General features: G+C 42.0%; 1 protein-coding gene and 1 long non-coding RNA gene across 7 annotated transcripts in view; both read right to left on the bottom strand.

Annotated features, from left to right (window-relative positions):
• Positions 1-3,879: 3,879 nt before the first annotated feature.
• On the bottom strand, positions 3,880-6,089 carry LOC131889247 (uncharacterized). Of its 3 annotated transcripts, none has more exons than XR_009374188.1 (2): positions 4,311-6,089; positions 3,880-4,248 (listed from the first exon to the last, which is right to left on the bottom strand). It is a non-coding gene; the product is annotated as an uncharacterized LOC131889247 (long non-coding RNA). The 3 variants fall into 3 exon arrangements; XR_009374187.1 differs by having other exon boundaries at positions 4,359-6,089; XR_009374189.1 differs by having other exon boundaries at positions 3,880-4,226; positions 4,359-6,089.
• Positions 6,090-13,644: 7,555 nt separating this feature from the next.
• LOC131888650 (transient receptor potential cation channel subfamily V member 5-like) overlaps positions 13,645-15,546 on the bottom strand; it is a 68,467-nt gene continuing 66,565 nt past the window's right edge. For all 4 annotated transcript variants that reach the window (XM_059237556.1, XM_059237557.1, XM_059237558.1 and 1 more), the window contains one exon: positions 13,645-15,155. In XM_059237556.1, coding sequence (XP_059093539.1) covers positions 14,970-15,155 — 186 coding nt within the window. In that variant the 3' untranslated portion in view covers positions 13,645-14,969. The remainder of the gene's footprint in view (positions 15,156-15,546) is intronic.

Below are 15,546 nucleotides of genomic sequence, written 5' to 3'. Positions count from 1 at the left end.
TCAGGGGTCTCTCCCTTCCAACTTTCACTTCACAGGACCCAAGCCCAGCCGCTCCTCCAAGACCTCTTCAGCCTCGCCCTCCATTCTTCTTTCTTCCCATCAGAGTGGCCGGAGTCAGCTATCATCTTCATCCATAAGAAAGGGCCCAGGGACATTCCAGACAACCATTGGACCATCACCCTGGAGAACTCCTTCTTGAAGATGATGTCCACCCTACTAGCAGCCCACTTCTCCGGATTGGCTGAGGATAGCAATCTCCTTCCCCAGTTCCAATTTGGTTTCTGGAGAAGCCGCTTAACCACAACGGCAGCTACTCTCCTCTATGAAATTGTGCATTCCAAGATCAGCAATAAGAGGAGAGTGTACAAATGCTTTGTGGATTCCTCCAAAGCATTCGACAGGGTGGACCAAACGCGGTTATTCCTCAAACTCCAACTGTGGGGAGTTCCAATCTGTGTCCTGCTGTCCATGGGGATAGGTCCGCACCAGAACAAATGGAGCATCTGAGTCCCGCATAGATGTTGGAACAAACAGTTCAAACAGTTCAGTTCTTGACAGTGGAGGAGGAATTTACTCAAGGGAATCTCCGAGTTAGTGGTGGGCTTTTTGGCACGTTTGTACAAGCCCGCCATCCTGGACCAGGCTGATGAAGAGAGTAGGTCCTCCACTTCCAATCTTTGGTGGGCTGACTCGGCGCTCCGCAGAGACTTGTGATATGCAATTCTTGATATAGCATATTGCTACCAAGTCTCCGGTGTTTGGCTCGTTTTGGCATTTCGCAATTTTTGGAGTATTTGACCCCTCAGCTCACGATGGAAGAGGCTGAACCACGGGGTCTTGAGTCCTCCACTCTCCCTCTGCACTGAGGAGGACTCTTTAAATGCTTGTAAAATGCCTTGGGCCACTGCAGCTGGATTGGTCACAATCCCAGTGTTGATAGATAGCTGCAGGGCCTCAAGTTGAGCCGCGCACTTCTGCACATTGACCACGCACCTCCCATTTTGAGTCACGCCCAAATGATTTAAATTTCTAAGCATCTTGAAGGTGACTGAAATCGGGAGGTGATCAGAAACGGCCAGTGGATGGACGAAACTGGCCGGAGATGGAATATTTTCTGATATGAAAATGTGGTCAAGTACAGAGGTGCCCCGGGAGTAGGTGTATGTTGGGACTCCCGGACGGAGCGCAGATTGATTCTCCATCGGCTCAGGATCTGGGCGAGCTTGGAGAATTCACTTGAGTCAGGACGGATGTTGAAATCACCATCAATGATGACTTTCTCCGGATTCTTCACCTTCTGAAGGATGGATATGAGATCGTCATAGTCTGTGGTTGGCTGATAGTAGACGCCATTGATGGCGAAGCTTTGGGCATCCACGGCTATGTGATGAGGAGAGGACGAGAGAAGGGTGGGCTCAAGGCATTTGTTAATAAAGAGCTCCAACCTACCGCTGGGCCGACCACGCCCAGCGGGCTTCGTGGAATGAACTATGACACTCTGTTTGCCAGGAAAGCAACTCTCGTGTTTCTCCTCGGTGACCCACGTCTTGGATAAGAAGGTGAAGACGTATCCTTTGATCTTGTCGAGGCACCGTCCCGCTCCAGCCACTTGCATCATGTTCGCCCTTTCATTTCAGGAAGCAGGCCGACACCGGTTGATTCCCTCCTCTCCTCCTCTTGTTGTTGTTCCGCTGTTGCCACCCATGCTGGTTCCTCGCGATACCGAGTTGTTCAATCCGACCTAGAAAAGAGAGATCACTGTGGACATTGAGCGGGGAAAGGAAGGAAGGGATGATTGGGAAGAGGAACAGGGTTGGAGGGCTAAAAGCTCACGTCTTGAAAAAGACGTGGGCCGGGGGATATGGGAAGAGGAAGGATGGGAAGAGGAGGGATGGGAAGGGGAGGTGCACTGAACCGGGCAGATCACAGGTTCATGGGGGGCCACTGTTGGAGGGCGTGGCCCCACTCACTGTTATCAGAGTCGGTACTATGTCTTCAACTTAAAACCATTAAAGACTAATATTCAAGTCGGAGGGGTAAAAAAGCACGTCTGACATTCAAGGCGTCAGCTGACCTATATGGTTTTTATTGACAACAAATCTGCAAAAATGGTCAACAAAATTTGCACAAAAATTTGCAGATAAACTTTCCAAACCAAGATACCAACACGTTCTTGGTAGTGTACGGGTTGTTTTTTGCCTTCCCTCTCAAGCAACACTTAGATGAATCTTCCAACATTGGGATTTGTACTTACTATTCCAAAGGAGCAGATCTTTCCTTGGCCATTCTGCCTCCTACACTGATCAGTATTTTGCACAATCTTAATATTTCATGAAAAAGATAAATCTCAGTTTGTTTAGAATATCAAGTTTTTCAAGGTTCTTTAAAGTATTATTCAGTCAAGTCTTGCCTAATTAACCATCCACCTCATGACCATTTACCCCATAAATCATGAAGTTTTAATCAGGCACATTTTAATGAAGTTAATATTTGCCTGATTTATAAAGGAAAAGTACATTGCTATAAAGAAACTGAGGTCCAACATTTGAAATAGAGTATGGTAAAAAATTTCAATGATAAAAGAGTTTTTCAGTTGGATAGAATACATAACCAGGTGGCTCGTTATATGTCTGCAATCTATTTCATACCTACATGTACTTTTTTCAAGAAGATTTGAAAAAATAAATCAGGCAGTAAAATTTCACATTTTTCCGTAACATTGGCCAGAATTCTTGAAAATTATCAGAACGTTTTCGCAAATCCTTGGTATTTTTGGCTGAAATAACGTAATGAATTGGAGAAAAATGTCAAATATTGCAGCTAAAATATATTCCACTCTCAATTTGTCCCATTGTTGACTGTTATGATTCTGGATCTACACAGGCAAACAAACCTAGGATTTAGGGTCAATTGCAGTGACCATAGAGGCTGAACGTGCGTTTATAGAGCACCTTCAAGCCTCCAGCATCCAGGCATCCAGGCTAGCTCTAACAATGATGTCCAACTCTCTTCTTTCACGGGCTCCTTCATCGTACAATTTGTTCCGTCTAATATTTGTAGGGAGTGCAAAAGTGTTGATTCAGTTGCAGCTTCTTAATCAGGCTTGAGCAGTTTTTTTAACCAAAATTTCAGATGAGCCTTATATTCAGGGCCTAGCCAAAGCCGTCGACTCGATTGGTGAATATTGAATCAAGATAAAGATAATCATACATTCAACCATACATTTCAGGGCTAGCCAGATCCTCCAACCCTCATTCGTTGCTTGATCAGATATTTTATGAATATGTTATGTTCTGGACTCCTATGAGTTGGATGGTGACTTTGTAACTGACTTTATAGTTCTGAATAGTACATTTTATATGCATGACTAGAATAATATAACATGAGCACGAGCATGTGCTCACCAAGAACACATATCATCTCCCTTTGTGGAAGGTTTGAGGTTCATCCGTCTCACGGGTCCGTTTGACGATTGCGGGTCCATTCGACGATCACGGATCCATTCGACGATCACGGGTCCATTCAACGATCACTGATCCATTCGACAATCACGGGTCTATTTGACGATCACCAATCCATTTGACAATCACGGTCCATTTGACGATCACTGTCCGTCCAACAATCACGGTCCAGGATCACCCCACCATTGGCCTCGGGTCTGCCCCACCATCGTCCGGGGTAACCCCAACATCAGACTGCCCTTAAAGGTTCTTGCCAGCCTGACCCACTGCCTCCGCACCATTCATCCTCCATCCCCTCGAAGGGGAGAGCCTCACATGCTCAATCTCTCTGCCAGGGAGAGCCAATTGAAGGACAGAGGGCCACAGCCAGTTAGCTGACTGGACCATGTTATGTTCTTGACTCCAATGAGTTGGATGGTGACTTTGTAACTGACTTTATTGTTCTGATTAGTACAGGTTATATGCATGACTAGAATAATATAACATGAGCACAAGCATGTGTTTACCCAGAACACACCAATATAGTGAAGTAAGAGAATAAGTTTTGTCTTGAAGTGCTGGTAATTCCATTCCCAGTGGAGGTAAGGAAATTTTCCTTTTCAACGTGTCTTCATAGCAAGACTTGAATGCTCTTCCTATGATGTTGTGAAGAAAAATTAAGGTGGAGACGTCATTTGGGATATCTTCACGGCCGATCAGGTAAATTTACACCATTTTCAACAATACACAAATCGACGAAAAGGGCAGGTAGGCGTCTTGAAATACCTGGAATTTAAGGATGGAAGACCTAAAAATAAGTAAAGAATTAGGTCTACCAGCCTGAACTTCAAGGTATTTCAAGATGCCTACCTCCTCATTACGTCGATTTGTGTGTTGTTGAAAATGATGCAAATTTACCTGATCGGCCCTGTACACTCGAAAGGAATACATTATGTCCAAAAGTTTCACGCAAATATCTGTGGGCAGAGGACAAAGACACCAGGTATTCTTCAGCGGTCAGCCTTCATGCCAGTTATTGCGTAGATTGCCACTTGTTCGTTAGAGATTTGGCAATGACGAGCTTTGCAACACTGGAGGTTGTTGGCCACCTTCCAAGGCCAGGTTGGTTTTGCAGGGTTTCGCCTCCACTTTCTTGCTTCCACCAGTTCTCCACCGTTCGCAAAGGGATCTTCAGACTCTCAGAGACGGCCCTGTGGGTCATTCCGGCTTGAATTCTGCCGAAAGCCTAACCCCACAGCTCGATGTTGTGCTCTTTCACCATGGTAGAAGGTGCTTAGAACTGACCTTGAACAGTTCCAATCGTAGGGTTTATATACTTTTGGATGATGCAATTGCCAAAAAAATTGCATCAGAAAGGGAGCAAACATTCAAAAAATTGCATCAGCCAAGTTCATAGCAGTCCTACTGTTTACATAACTTTTAACAATAAAACCTATGAACCTGAATACCACCATCAATTTTTGGACGTACTGTACAATTTACTTAACTAAAATTACCATTTTTACCTATTACTAATCGTTCACAAATTATGAAGCTTCAAAATGGCCGCAGATATGAATGGGCCACACTGTATTTTCTCAATTTTAATTAGTAAAAAGAAAACACTGAACAAGAACACTTTATTGGAGTATGATAGATTATTTTCATTCAATGTGTCCACCATTTGCAGTGATCACGACCTCCACACGAGTCTGGAATGGCGAGCAACTCTTCTCAGTGAGAGATGTGGGCAAACTGGCACACTCCCTGGAGATGGAAGATTTGAAGGGCTCGATGTTGGAGTGAGAAATTACGTTGGTTTGGACCTTAAAGTAGCCCCAAAAGAAGAGGTCGAAAGGGCTGAGATCAGGAGATCACGAGGGCCAAATGGAGGATGGCCAAAAAATCCGCGAAACTCGTGGCACGGCAATGTTGTGCCATTTTGAACGTATGGTCCGCTCACCATCTTTGGTCGAGACTTAGTTATTATTTATTGAGGAAGGGTTGACTTTTAGCCATGGCAAGATTTTGGAATGCTTTGTAAAGACGTAGGGGTACTGTTTGGAACCAATTTTCTGACTTAAATTCCACTTGAAGACCCACTTGGAGGAAGGTGTTATTCAAACAGTGGGGTCCCAATGTGATCGACCTCTCTCTCTATCTTTCGTCGAAAGCCAAAAAAGCACTTCAAAGATGGAACTTTTCCTCGAGCATGCTTTATTTTAGTGCATTTTATACTAACCCCCTTTGAAAACAAGCCCTATGGCTTGAGCGGATTCCCCGACTTCAATCATTAAATGTTGGTGGAGACTCGCTCCTTGGAGCCATCCTGAATTTTGAACTCACCAGTTCAAATCCATGAATGGCAGCTCGGGGTACCACTCGAAGGGCGGCTTTACACTAGGATGAAAAACCAGGATTGAATCCGGTTTTAGAATTGAAGTGGGAAAAGTGTTGGGGCAAGTCCATCAGAAGACTTGAGAATTCCATTGTACTCAAGTGGAACAAAAAGACTCATACAACGAAATTCAAAGCAGCCACTTGTTTGCATCAACCCAATATATTTGGCAACATAATTTTGAGGCTTTTTTCAGCCCTGTCATTCCAATTCCAAGAATTCGGCCTCAAACCTGGGCTACCTCTGAAATCTGGACACCGCAAAGTTGAAGCATGCATGCACTAATCAAATTTAATTGAATATAAATCACCTATATTCTAAGTATGATCCAATATATTTATTTTTGATAGAAAAATAATCTTGAATTGAAATTTCGAATGGACAAAAATATATCTGAAAAAAGCTACAAAAACCCTGATTCTATAATGGTCCCCTTATCACCTAAAAGTGAAATTCATCGTTTAAGTTGATAAAAACATTATTCAATGAGCGTGTTTCTCGCAACAAACGAGTTTTAAAAGCTACCAGGATGCCGACAATCAGGAAGACCGCCCAAATTTATGTATCAAAGTACCTGGATACACACTTTTCTACAAGTCCTGTCATTGGGTAGCTCCTACACCATCCTTTTTAACAAGGTCTTGAAACGAAATTGGCAAGCTTGTAAGTTCCATCCATGGTGTTGAAACGCAGGCTGGTTGTAAGGAGACACATGATGATCACGAGACCATTATTCTCAGTGGGTGCTTGAGGGATCCTTCAAACTCCCTAAGCAATGGGTTGCTTGGAAATTGCGTTGCTCTGCGGAGGATCGACTGACTGCACTTCTTCCAAATTCACGAACAGATGTAGCGAGAAAAAAGAATAAGAAGTCTAACCGAGCTTTCCAGTCTGAGGCTCCTTTGGAGTGGATAATCAAATTATGACCCAGGTGTGATGAGCTTGTGCAAGGACCAAATGGCATGCTAGACCTCATGCTGACGATTTTCTTACTATTAGGGTTTTACTCCGACATCAAGTGGGGAATCTCGCTCTACAGGGGGTTTGTCCAATTGCCGATTCAAAGAGAGACACACTATCGATCTCCTATTGGCGTTGAAGTAGACTTCCATTTCCAATCTAGACAGGATTGAACCCGTCCTGGTAGGTTATCAGGGCGGGCGACACGTCGATGAAAATGAAGATTTAGCCTCCTGAAAATGGAAACGCAAACGCAAAACAAAGTGTTCAATTTAACGTCTGAATTTATTGACCATTATATTCTTCTTATTCTTTGTTTTTGTGGTAAGATTTTTGTCTTTAAAAACCACTTCCAATATTGAATAAACATCAATTTTGATTGTACTGTATATGGTGTCGAAAAACTTTCGAGATTTTCACGATAAAAGATGAAAGCAACTCGAGTCATAAAACGAAAGTGCTGAATACGAGCTTTGGAAAAGGGAAATGTTTGTAGTTGCCATGTCCATATATGTACGTGCTGTACTACACTAGACATGCTTGTAGATGGCCATATACATATTCCTTCGTTTTTTGAAAACAGTAAAACATTCCGTTGTAATTTTCAAGTCAACAAGTCAGTTGTTACACCGTCAACCTGTCGTTTTTCGTTTCCTCCTTCGTTCTTGTGTTTTTTTAGCTGGTTGACACAACTGCGAGATTAAGGCATCAATGAAATGGTACGTGATACCCCGATCCCTACTACTTACCGTATCTTGAAACCCTTAAGCTTAAAAATCAAGACTAAAACGATAGAAAAAGAGCGGATGTATACAAGACATGAAAAATAAAGTGTAGCAGAAGATGAGCCGACTTGTGATTATGAACTGTGAGCGCTGTTATGCATACCTAGGTGCATGGAGCAATGGGTAAAGACGACGCCACGACCACGAGCACTCAATACCACAATGATGGAGCTCGGTCGTTTCATTCTCAATTTCAAACCACGCGCTGATTCAAATTGGTTTTGAAAGAGAGCCTTAGATGTGTTCAGACTTATTCTGAGGCACGCACCGACTGGCACACGCACATTCATTGCTCTTGCTTACGGGGGCGTGGGGAGTTCCTCGATGCGTTCGCCACGCTCTTGCTTCCTTCCTTGTTGGCTCCCTCCTTGGCCATGATGCCGTGGCTGGTGTTGATTTTTGCCTTCACCTTGCTTTGTTGCTACAGCTGCTGCTCCTCTCGGGAAGATTCTCGGGAAGATGGTGAGGAGATATACGAGTAATTCAGCTCAGGGCAATGAATGATTGGGCAAAAGAACGGGGTAGTAGGTAAGGTCGTGTTAAAACGGTGATTCACGCTGATTCTCATAATTAGGTGGCCGGGGGCAATTGAAACTTGTCTTCGCACGTACGATCCCTTGTTCATTTTCCCTAACTCACTCAATAACTCATTCCTGACACATTCATTCACTGTCAGAGTGTCAGAGACACTGACACTGAAGTAGCTGAATTCCCAATCACTAGCAGAGCTTTTGATGCCCCCAATCCTCGTTCATGGTGGCATGGTACGACTTTTTCAAAACTCAAACGCACGTTCAACAATTGAAAGTGATATTGCCTTGAGAAAGCGAGGGAGCACTCATTACCAGCAATCAAATTCAGGTTAGGATGAACTGACGAACATGTTGAAGCCGAGAGCCAGCCACGGCGTTGAATGTACATGTAAAAGCAATAAACCATATGAACTAGTCCATGACGATTTCCACGATTTCTCAAGAACTCCCTTCCGTACCACGTGCCTGTGAAGAATCGACCTTCGACCCAAACTCCAATTTTTTTCGGCTTATTACGGCAAAATTTTCCCTAGCACAACCGGAAGAGCTCCATTTGTCGGAGCTATTTCGTCTTCTTTGGCATTACAATGCTTTGAATATACAGCAATGCCATATGCTACAAACTAGGGACAATATTCTACCTATATCTACTACGGATTTAAAGTCACATAACTTGCTGAAAGAGATGAAAGAAAGTTCTCTTGAGTTGAAGCTTCGACGTCTAACTTTTACCAAAATACACCGGTTAAGTGCAAAAGGAGAACAATTGACGTACATTATTTAGTATGACGCTTTCAAAAACGTCATACGTCATACGTATTATGCATAATCCTCCTTGCCACAAAATGATGAAGGGGAATAAAATCATTTCTTACACATATCTGTTAAGTCCTTTGTCGAACTATTAGGGATGAAAAAAAGATTGGTGGCTTGTTAGCGTTGTTGCCCCTTTCCATGTAAATAAATTGAAGCAAAGTTGCAGTATGATTAGAAAATAGATCAAAGAGAGAAGAGTATAGGAGCTGTGTCGAAATTGTTGGAGCAATTTCTAGCATTTTAGGGTTCACTAGTTTGATTCTCCTCCCCCGAATTTAATCTAAAGGAATAGTTAGACAATAATCACTCCCAATGGCGGAGAACTAACTTAAAATTGGAATGAATTGACCGCGATCGGGGAAAATTCGCCTCTCCGACCCGATCACTCACTAGGTAGATAAAACTTCATTAAAATCAGCGAGGTATCGTTATACTTTTATCATTTTTTTCCAAAAAGTTCATATGGAAAAAGATCTTTTTTTAAGTGCGACAAAATTATTTGAATATCTGTTCGAATTTTGGGACTCTATCTTCACATCGGTGAACTAAAATATTTTATTAGCCTTCAAAGTAATTAGAAACGGTTGGCAGATGGTCCGGCTATTTGCATTGCTGCATTAATACAATCCAATTCAACTACTTGACAATTTTTGGGAAAGATTTAAATGCAATGACACCATGTGACGATCAAAGCTGCCACCGAGCTGCGCCGCACTCAGCACTGCTTGTTAAACCATGGTCATGTGACCGTGGTGGTGTCACCATGGTGATGATTGTGGCCATTGTGCCGCACCTACTCGCTTTGGGCGGGGCGGGTGCATTTTGACGAAGTGTTTTGTCTGCTCAGCCACTGGATTGTGCAAGCTTTCATTATCAAATTATTTCTCTTATCCTTTTGCTCTCCATTTAGCCAATCTATTTGACCGCGGTAATCTGTATAACTGTGATAGAAAGTGCATGGGTAGATTTTTGAATTGGTTGGTGCAGTAATGAGAGTCAAGTCCTACTTGGTTTGTGACCTGGGATGTTCATCCCATCTCATTTATCAATACTGATACTACTGAGCCTATTAATCAGTAATCAGTAAAGGTGACCAAAATATGGATTAAAAACGGTCAAAATATGTACTTACTCATAGATATGCTTTTTAACTCAAAATATGCACTTCAGAATGCAATTCAAAATAAAAGAAACTAGGATAAAAGGTAGTCAGTTGCAAAATTGCGCCTGGCTTACTTCATTACCATCTTTGACTTTGGCAATAAGCTGATCAATGAGAGGGTACTTGTAACGGACCATTTCGGCCAAACTACGTTGGGAGTGAGCCACTGTTCTTTAGAGGCATTTCACAATCAAATTGCACAGTTTTGGTTAAAACCAACCTTATTGTCCTTGGCCAGAGCTCCATTCAAAGTATTGGCGTCACGTACCTTTGTCCGGCTCGCAGCCAAATTCCGTCAATAACGGAAGCTGATAAAGGATCTGCTCAATCTGGCCCACCAACTTTACTACAAAAACCAAGTCTTCCATCTTCACCTTTACCCATCTGTTTTTAGTAGTTCTTGTGACTTCGCTCTTCACTTTTCCTTACTGAATCAATTCAAGTCAATTTTGCAGTGATATCACGTTCTAGTCCAGTCTAACTATTTTATTTCAACCCCTCATTCTTTTACACATTTGTTTACGATTATGCACTTTCGTTGATATGTTTTACGCATTGACGTAACCAAGAGTTTCAATAAATGATAATTACACCACGTTTAAAACATGCTTACGTCATAAACCCAAAACATGCATAAATGCAAGATGCAAAAATATGCATGATAATGTATGACATAAGATGGATAATGCATATTAGGGATTTTTTGGTCTCACAACCAACGTGCGACATTGATTATTACCTCACCTACGGGAATGATCGCAGGTTCGCCCATTTAAGCTGTTAAAGCAACAACTTGTACAATAATTTAAATACTGCAAAAAGGCTTGGGTTTGGAACCAGGATTCGCAGATTGCGAAGGGAATGCTCTGCCAATACGATACTGCAGCTAGCCCTAAGATTTGAATGGCAAGAGTTAGACAAATTACAATCTTTCATTTTGATTATGCTGGGGATTACATTCTTTGCAGCGGTTAGTAAAGCCAGTAAAAACCCAAACATAAAAAATGCTGCAAGGTTCTGGCTGAAGATTTAATCCTTCATCTGATCACGCTTCACAGAAGTAAATAAAGTTCCCAAGTTAAGAAGGCAGCACATAAAGACCAGAATAACAAACAATATAAGGGGGAAAAAGGTCGAAAATGTGAAAGATGGCAAAAAAGGTTGGAAGAAGTTGAGAGAGTGGAAAAAGGCCAAAAAATTTAAAAAGTCTCTTTAGGTTTTTTATTTTTTCTGGAGGTCTAATGATGACTCTCAAACATCACAATTAAATCATTTGAAACCGTAGAGTTGATTGGTTTAGAACTGCTAATCCAAGTAGAACACAAGCAATCAACTCCATTGAGGTCTCCGAACCAATTGATATTGAGCCATCTTTGCACAGGCACCTAGTCTTGCTCTCTTGCTCTCCTATTCTCAAGCATCCGAACCCTATTCTCCAAGACCACTTGAAGACTTTCCCTAAAGATTTGGGAAGTTTTAGGTACGCAATTTCCAAATTAGCCACCTTTTTAAAAGTTTTAGCTATGAAACAGCCTAGTTAATGACCAGGCCTTTTCAATTGTCAATCTAGCTTACTTTAGTTCAAAACATTTCTGACCCTGGGGGTTTTATGTGCAGATCATTGGGTCGTCCTGGGTTTCTAGGTACTCTTCACCCACGCGACCTCTGGTGGCCAAAAAATCTCGACGTCTCCTAAGTTGTGATTGAACCACTAAACAAACAAACGGTTATTTTCCATCGAGGCCAATGGGACCATTCACGAGCATGCTTACTTCGAGTTTTGCAACTTTGAGGCAAACGTCACGATTTTGTCAGGCCAAAGCTTTGGTATCTGCCAATGGTCGTTTCTCACCCCGGGTTTGTTTCTGGCTAATCTGTCCTGATCGGATTTAGTTCAACTCAATCAAACGTTCTCTCAAGTCTAACGGTTGGCGTTATCAATCCAGTGGATTGCTTGCAGGTCGACTAGACAAGGTTAGCTGGGCTTTCGAAAGAGGTCATTTGTTATTTGGATCACAAGACGAGACTGTCACGATTTTCTTTCCTTTTTAAATGGCATTAGTGCAAATAGCACAAGTCTCATCCTGTGCCTGCCGAAGAAAAATCTGTCCGACAAATTGTGGTGAGAGAGAAAGCTCAGGAGCGAGAGAGGGAGAAAGGCCAGTCAAAACTCAAAAGAGATGCTTACAGCGCCCTTCCCCATTATTCTCTTCAACCAACCCACTATCTCTCTCTCTCTAACACACATATACACACACAAGCACAAACACACGCACGTACGCACGTACACCCTAGGGCCCTTCTTCCTTCCCTGGATCGAGTGTCGAGTGGAATCTTTCGAGTGCCCTTTTGCAATCAGTCCGTCCCAGCTAAACTAACTCGTCGTTAGCCGGGAAGAAATTGAGTGAGTGAGTGTCGAAAAGAAAGCGAGCATTAGGACCTGATTATATCTCGGTGGTAAGTTGACGCGTAATCATCAGAACTCGGAAAAAAAGTTAAAACCTAAAAAAAACCTTTTGAGCCAAATGTCCAATATTTGCTCTTCTTTTCGCCATTTTTCCCTTTGCTACCATTTTATTACTATTTTTCACATTTTAGGGCATTTGGCACTCAATTGTCATTTGGGTCCTTATCTACTTCCCTCTTAACTTGTTTTGCCTTGTTTGGGACCTTTTTATTTACTTCTCTTCAACATGATCAGATGAAGGGTTAAATCCTCAGCCTGTTAGAATTTTTTTGTGTTTAGTTTTCACTGGCTTTACTTACTGTTTCAAAGAATGCAATCCAAGATATGATTAGAATGAAAGATTATGATTGCCATTTAAACTTTATGCAATATTTAGTTTACCAATGAATTTGAATATCAAATTCAACTCCCTTTTTTGGTTTGGTAACGGCTGCCGAAAACAGAGAGCTGCAGTTGAGCTATATCTGCTGTCATGGGTTTGATCTGACCTAAAATTACTTTGTAAACAAAACTACACTCAGTAGCAGACACATTAGGCCCCAAAAGAAAGTCAATTGACGCATGACATCTGTATCAATTGAAAACGTGTTCTAATATTGAAAAAATAATTTTAATTTTTTATTAACTAAAAAGAATAGACAGCCCAGTAAATACAGTTGGGTGCCTAAATTTTGTAACATAACAATGTAGCAAAGATGCTACAAGGGTCTAAATACGACGTTTTCCCAATTGTAAGAATTCTTTTTGCATTATTGTAACTTGTTTTTGCACAGTTTCACATTTTTTTCTAGTTTTGACAGCTTTTTTTTCGTGTTTTCTCAACTCTTTTTCGCATTTTTCTCAATTTTGAAAAAATATATTTCGGCTACAAGGGCAACTTTTTTTTCCGAGGTCTATTTATTATCATCAAACGCTTGCTAAGCCAACTTGCTCTGCCAAACGCTGTGGCTCTCATTTCTTTTGCTTTTGAGTGGTAAGCAGTCCGTGAGCCCGTCGACACGAAGAGTCGACACGGAGAGTTCGTGGATGAGATGCGATGCGATGATGAGATGATGACATGTCAAGTTTGTTGGTGTGAATTCCACAGGGAAAATAATCCCCTTTCAAACCTGACATCTCTTTGAAGCAGTCAGGGAGAGATACCAGATCTAGACTCAACTACTGGTTGGTAGAATGGATGTTAGGGAGAAACCCATGAGTGGAAATCATCTTCTTTTTCGGTGTATTTCATCGCTTCGCTTTTGAGGATAATGCTGATGGTTGGTGCATCATGCATGAGTATTCGTGGACCCTATATCTAGGATATACAGGAGTATAGCAAGGCGTAAATGTGGCCAATGAGGAGGCTGGTGCGCTCATCAAGCTTGGCCCCGCCATGGCCCCGCAAAACAGTTGTGTTCGGAACATCCATGTCTCCGTCGCCGTCATCCTGCTTGTCGTACTCTTCGTCCGTCGTCCTTCTGTTCGGACACGGACGGTCGGACGGTCGGACGGTCGGACGGTCGAACGGTCGAACGGAAGGCAAAGGCTTTGTTACTCGAATCATTCTACATAGTACGTACATAGAAGCTACTAGGTACGATCCACGACGGTTCATGGCTAGGTTGGACCAACCTTTTCAAAGCTAAGCTGGGATTGCACGACATAAAGTTGACAGGGGAACGATGAATAATGTAACACTTCAGGGTGAAAAAGAGACACACGAATGACAAAGAGAATGAGATCTGTTCGGGTGATTTATGACTGACAGGATGATTTATTTACTTATTTCTTAGCGATGAGCATTGACCTACTGTGTACAGTTATACTATACGAGTCTGGCTTCGGTTGCTTGTGATATCCTCAAAATTGGACCGAGCTAATTGTTTGGAGGAAAAAGAAAAGTGCCTCGAGCGTGGATCAAAAACTGAAGTCAAAGAGTCGACGAAAACTGTTGTGACGCGGGAAATGACCTTAAGGGTTTGCGTTGCAATACGATGCATCGAATAAAATCGTTTCAACCGTTTTGATGAGATGAAGCAACGAACAGAGTGTGTCAAGTGTTCCACAAATTGAAAAATAAGTCAGTGATAAATTTACACACATGGTACAATTGAATACTAGTTCGTGAGAGTGCTCACGTTAATGGTATCATGCAGGGCAGACAAGAGTATTTGGATCTTCCTACCTACGCCGTCTTGACAGATTCATGCAATGGGTTGGTTATTCTACTCACAATTTGCTTTCACTATACGGAGCACCTATACATGATGGTATATGGGTAAAACATAAGGGAGGAGCTCGTAGTTATGCAACATTGCCAATATTGGGTTGATTGAAGGTATCAACGCTCGTTCCCCTCTGTCTTCGCCTCAAATCCCTCGCTTACATTGTAAAGAGACATTTTTCAATATGCAAGTAGGTTAGCTTCAATACAAAGGATTATTATCATCTCCATCAGCATCAGGAGCAATGACATTAGCTGCTGTGCCCGCCAAATCCAAGCCAATCGTGGAATTTGACGTGTAACCAAACTTTTCCAATCTGCGCTTTATGTTTCTCCGATGGGTAACCTTCATCTCGGTAATGTCTTGAATTTCTGCCAACTTCTCCTCCTGTATGGGAAAAGAAAGAAGAAAAACGTCAGTGTTCTCCAATTTCTATCCTACTCGCATTGCTTGCAATCTCAGGAATGAGTCTTTTATTCGCCTTTTGTTAGTCTGATACCAGCACTTGTTTCAATTTAAAATGTTTAGTGCCAAACTTTTTTCATGTAATTAGTACTTTTGGGAACAGTATGGTTTATAGATTGATAACAACCTCAATTTTTCAAGCTTGTTATAATAAGTAAGGGTCGAAAGTTATTTTACCTTAATTACCTTAAGTTTTAAATCAATCCAATAGTTTTGCGGCTTTTTGCCTTTTTCACGAATTTTAGCCATACAATAACCTAAAACCGAGGATTTTCGGGTAAATTGAAGGGTTTGATGATGTTTAGGGGAAACT

The sequence above is a fragment of the Tigriopus californicus genome, chromosome 10 (genome assembly GCF_007210705.1).
Source record: "Tigriopus californicus strain San Diego chromosome 10, Tcal_SD_v2.1, whole genome shotgun sequence".
In the NCBI taxonomy this organism is placed as follows: Eukaryota; Metazoa; Arthropoda; class Copepoda; order Harpacticoida; family Harpacticidae; genus Tigriopus; species Tigriopus californicus.
Note: the sequence above shows the minus strand (reverse complement) of the source record. Positions and strands in the feature narration are given on the sequence as shown.